Raw genomic sequence first — 5,468 nt, forward strand, 5'->3', positions numbered from 1 at the left:
TCCTCCTTGCTGATGGCGCGTAGAGAGCCGAGACCTCCACCCTGAACTTCCGCGGTGGCTCTGATGATGAGTCGTGCTGCCTGATAAACGAGTGAACGGCGCGAGCGACGAACAACCTCATCGACGGTTATGGTTCCCAACTCCACGTTCTTGCTCCGCGAGTCCGTGTTCAGTTTCGCGCCAGCGCGCATGGCGGCGAAGTCCTAGGCATCGATGATCGCTGTTGGGCCAGGACTTTCATGTGAATGTGGTGTATTTTATCGTCACCAGGTCAACAGTATAAATTCTACTGGTTGCTTTTTGTGCACAAGTATGAACGCGTATGTTTCGTTGGATTGACTAAGATGAATGGCTAATATTTATTTGAGGGTACCACAAAACACTTGAAAAAAAAGTATGGTTGCGGACATGACACTAATTTCTAGAATCAGCCATGAATATTCTTCTCCTCCCGGCCCACAAAGGGGAAAAAAATCCTCTCGTGCGGCTGCGACGCTCCGTCCACGGAGTCCTTGTCCTATTTACTCCGCTCTACTGTCGGGGTCTTGGGGAAATAAAATTGTGCCAGATAAAATCGTACGTCATGAGCGATTGATGCGGATCATGACCTTTCTTCGTTGGGCAATATAGGTTACTAGCAGATCATGGTCTACGTGAATGCGCACACGTAGAGCCGCAAGTGATATTCGCGCTAAATTTTCACTTACACGTGAATACGCCCACAACCATCTCCCTCGCCTTCTTCACAACCCCACGCACCGGCTTCTTGGACCCTATAAACTGCGTCTAGCTCGCACACACCATCCACCTAGTTATAGATAAATAATCTATATATATCCACAAGTATTCGTATTTCCATTACGAATATCTCATGATTAAGAGCCGGTCATATTGATCATCATCGACGCCAGCCATGGATAGCAGCAGCTGGATCCATGGGTACGCGGCCAACAGCAATGACGGCCGCGGCGGCGGCTTCATGGGAGACTACACTGCCAGGTGCAGCCACAACGTCCACATATACTATTCAATATCAGCATCTACCAATACAGATTTGTTAGGTTCTTGTCCTGTAAAAGATCGAACAGCTCATCTCATCGATTACGTGGTCTGAATTTCTTTGTGCAGCTGCATCCCCGCAGTGTTTCAGTGCAGGAAGCAGGAGCAGGAACTGCTCGCCAGCTCACAGATTCAGCAACACCTCAAACAGGCAAGCATGCAGACTGACAGATCATGGAGCGAGCCATTATTTGGACACTCCCTGATCATTAACTTGGGTACGGTTGTTCGTGCAGATCAGCATGCAGCTGAACATAGACGACGAGCCATCAGCGGCGTACAGCAGCCAGCACGGCAGCTCCGTGGTGGACGACTTCGGCTTCCTCCCAAATTCGTACCACGCCACCGGTGGCTGCAGCTTCCCCTCCTCGTCCTCCACCTCCTCCTCGTTCCGCTCAGCCTGGCTGCCCTGCAGCCCAGAGAACAGCTCCCCGGCGGCGCACTTCCTCGCGGCCACGGCGACCGGACCTCAGTTCCCCGAGGTCTCCTCCTTGCTGGCACCCGGAGTGGTGCTCCCCTACGTCGACCAGTACGCAGCCAACGTCCAGGACACGCCGGTGACAATGGAGACTAGCGCGAGCGCGTTCAGGCGCTACGAGCGGTGCCGGCACCTCGGCCCCCGGCGGCGGAGGCTGACCAAGCCGGCGTGCGGGCAGAAGATGTTCAAGACGGCGATGTCGGTCCTTGCCAAGATGCACGTGGCGATGAGGTACAACCAGCAGCAACATCAGAAGCAGTACTACAATGACTATCAGCAAAACCAGCTGCAGCACATGATCTCCGAACGCAAGCGGAGGGAGAAGCTCAACGACAGCTTCCATGCGCTCAGGACCGTCCTCCCTCCTGGCTCCAAGGTATGGCTCTAGCTATATGCTATACATACGGAGTCAGGTACTATGAAACTGCTCACTCTCTAAACATATGTGCATAAAAATTTCATCAAAACTATTCCCTCCTACTGAGTTACAAATTTTTGGATATTTTAATTACATATGTTCAGATACAAATTAAAATAAATGAATAAATACAGTAAAATACGTTTAGATACATACTTTTGAGAAAGGGTAGAGCATTTTATAATTCGGAATGAACTGACAATAACCATGCCTGCCTCGGTCCTCTAATCTGAGCGCAGAAAGACAGGGCGTCCGTACTGATCATTGCGAGGGAGTATGTGAACTCTCTAAAGTCCAAGGTCTGCGAGCTCGAGGAGAAGAACCAGGCCCTCCAGTCACAGCTCGCCAGGCGCGCCACCACCGCCCAAGAAGACGACGCCCGCCAGAAGGTCGAGGTCCAGACATCAAAAGCGGCGGCGGCAGAGGACGATCAGACCGGGGAGGTTCGCATGGTGCAGATGGTGACGAGGCCGGTGGTCGGCAACACGACGGACATGGTACTCAGGACGCTGCAGTTTCTCAAAGATCAGATGGGTGAAGATGTTAACCTGGTGTCGATGAGCACCGGCGACGATAGCGACGGGCCACATCGAGCAAGCCTGTCCTTGCACCTGAAGGTATGTACTAATACAACTATTTTACTTAACGTTAAATATAATCAACCAGTGTAATACACACGTAATACTTAGCTCATATATGCTAGAAATGTTGCTTCAGGCAACATAACTGTTATGTTAACCCCTGATTTTTGTTGCAGTCGGCGGCAGGCACGAATTGGCAGGAGGAGGCGGTCAGGGAAGCCACCAGGAAGGCCGTGACAAGTCAGCCGCCGGCTGGTTTTGGCGGTGCTGAGTGATCGATGGAGTTGGCAGCCAATGCCCGCGATCAGCTCTCGTCGTATCCTGAGACCGCGGTACGTTCGCGAGAGAGACAGCTATGCACCCCATCCGCCACAGATAGGCGCATTGTGGTCAGGACTACAAGTATGTAATGTAGGAGAATAATTATGGACTACATGTGGTAATACTTTTTTTTTCAAAACACAGCATAGACATAGACGCTCACATATACGTACATATACTCATCTCTATGGATGCACACACGCACACCCTACTCCTGTGAGCACCTCTGAGAGACTGCGTCCAAAAAAACTTCATCATATGGGTCTTGAGATTAACGAAGTAACCACCCAACCAACCACCATCCTAACCACCCAACCACCGGTTGGTTCTCTATGTGGTATTACTCTGTGCAAGAACAATTCTCTACCCCAACGAAAACAACATGATCGTGATAGATCGATGGAATTTATTCGAGGTGACAACCTGATAGACATGCACGAGCATGAACGTACCATCCATGAACCAATGGACAGCGACTTGCTAAAAGATCGTCCTCATATTGACCATGCGACCAGAGCATAAGAAAATGCACCTGTTATTTTACAAATTAATAGCGATGGCAACTTGCTGAAATGTGGCCGTCATGTTACTAGAAACTCGCTTGTTGTGTCTAAGTCGATCTATCTACATCTAAGTCGACTAAAATTTTGTTTTGTCTAAGTCAAAGTGTAACTTTTGTCTACAATTTTTTGATGGTCATCGGTGGAGAGAGAGAAGACCCTCCAACTGACTTTTATTTAGTTGGACTTCGCATAAAAAGATAAATCATTTATTATGGGACGGGAAAATATTATTTATCTGCATCAAAATATATGCAATAGATACGGTCACGGTGTGACTTGGCATAATCGGTAGATCACACTATCTTGCATGTATGTTTAAAAACAAGAAAAAAAATGCAAGCAAACAAAGAAAAGATGCCAACACAAAACCTAATTAAATAAATGGCCCAAATGTAAAAAACATGAGACAAGGTGGGGCAGCTCAACGGTAGAGGACGCCTTGCACCTAGTTGTTCGGAAATGAACCCTCGATGTAGCCACCCTGACTTTCAGTCGCTGGCGCGTGGGGCCAGCCAACCATGTAGCCCACCTATTGGTGACTCAAAGTTGGGGAACTTCACGCATAGCTAAGTTAGGTGATCCCTATATAGTCCATTGCTATTGTGTGAAGGCCACATTGGCCACACACATTTTTCTATGCCCGTCTTTGTTATAGGCCTCTAATCAAATTGTGGAACAAGGTCAAGCGTTACGATGTGACCATGACAACATGACATGGTAAATCGTCCCACAATCTTCAAAAAACCTAACTTTGTCACCCCCTCCCACCACTTTGGTCACGGCACTCGTCGTGACCTCACTCTCCCGCACATCTTTGGCAAGCGAGCATGTCCGGTGTGTGAGGGTACCAGGGCTCTTCCACGTAGTTGGATAGAAATCTCGTGCCGTCTTGATACGTCCATAACGTATCTATAATTTTTTATGTCGTTATGCTAATATTATCTTTTTGACACTTGTTTTTATATAAAGTTTATGATTTGTTTGGACTAACCTGCTAATAGTTGCAAAAGTGCATAATGTTCTTGTTTTACACTTTCATGTGTAGGAATTACCAAGAATACAAGAGGAAACCTTGTTGGAGTCAAATCGGGACTTTCCAGAACTTTTTCAAAGATGGTCATGTTACGGGTCGAAGAAGGCGTCAAACGTAAATCTCCCGAACTACAACGTTGTTGGAAATTTCGCGTGGAACGGTCTAGATATAAATTTAACTGATTCCTAGTCCAGATGGCCGAAAAAGCCCGATTTACTGCAACCCTAGATTGAGTGACACAAGTCCGAGAAGTTATATAAAGGGAGTAAACCTAACTCGTGGGGGACACCTCCACCCACGAATTACAGCCGCCAAAAGCCACATTTTTCCTCCCCCATGGATCCCATCTCCATGGGGGAGGGATCCCAAGAAGCCATGAAGGAAGGGGCTAAGGGGCGGCGCTCCCCCATGATAACGGTGGCAGGGAAGGAGCTCCCCGCGCCGCCGCCGCCCTGCACCTCTCGCTACCCCCTTCATCGTCTTCACCGCTATCTCCGTCACCAACTCCTCCTTGTATACAGTGGTTCATCCTCCCACACACCGATGTATCTTCCTATGTAAACATGGTGTTTGATGCTATAAGTTATAATCCTATGATCTATGTCATGTTTGTGTAGTTTGTTTGTCTTTTGATTGCTTGGTTGAATATCTTTGGTTCATTAGAGTTGTATGTTGATATGGTACAGTTCTTTGGTGTCCATTATATTTTTGCGCGCATGGATTAAACATCATAGTATTTTTAGTATGTGTAAGAGGAAGGGAGAAGTTCTGCCGGAGTGACAGAAACCTAAGGACTCGATCCGGAACGTTGCACGTATGGGAGTAAGAGGATCATTAACTTAAGGCTACGGTTGGAGAAACTTTAATGCATTGTTAGTATTTGCGGATGCTTGCTAACAATCCAATCATGCATATAGTACTTGTAATCCCAAGTAGTGGAGTGCTTGTATATTTAGCCTCTCCCACATAAAAAACTGCATCGAAGACAATGAATCTGATTTATTCGCTAATTAAA

The 5,468-nt window shown here is 47.6% G+C and overlaps 1 protein-coding gene across 1 annotated transcript; it reads left to right on the forward strand.

The window, feature by feature from the left end:
* The first annotated feature begins 913 nt into the window (after nt 1–913).
* On the forward strand, nt 914–2,811 carry LOC127329676 (uncharacterized). Its single transcript, XM_051356150.2, has 5 exons — nt 914–999; nt 1,129–1,210; nt 1,296–1,913; nt 2,195–2,572; nt 2,713–2,811. The coding sequence occupies exons 1-5, from the start codon at nt 914–916 to the stop codon at nt 2,809–2,811; spliced, it is 1,263 nt and encodes a 420-aa protein (XP_051212110.1).
* The last annotated feature ends 2,657 nt before the right edge of the window (nt 2,812–5,468 follow it).

Source organism: Lolium perenne, chromosome 2, assembly GCF_019359855.2.
Source record: "Lolium perenne isolate Kyuss_39 chromosome 2, Kyuss_2.0, whole genome shotgun sequence".
In the NCBI taxonomy this organism is placed as follows: Eukaryota; Viridiplantae; Streptophyta; class Magnoliopsida; order Poales; family Poaceae; genus Lolium; species Lolium perenne.

Excerpts from the sequence above, each read along its gene's own strand:
- LOC127329676 (XM_051356150.2), top strand. The coding sequence starts at position 914 with ATGGATAGCAGCAGCTGGATCCATGGGTACGCGGCCAACAGCAATGAC. Across the intron at positions 1,211-1,295 it reads TTCAGCAACACCTCAAACAG|ATCAGCATGCAGCTGAACAT; the intron begins GCAAGCATGCAG and ends TTGTTCGTGCAG. Across the intron at positions 1,914-2,194 it reads TCCTCCCTCCTGGCTCCAAG|AAAGACAGGGCGTCCGTACT; the intron begins GTATGGCTCTAG and ends ATCTGAGCGCAG.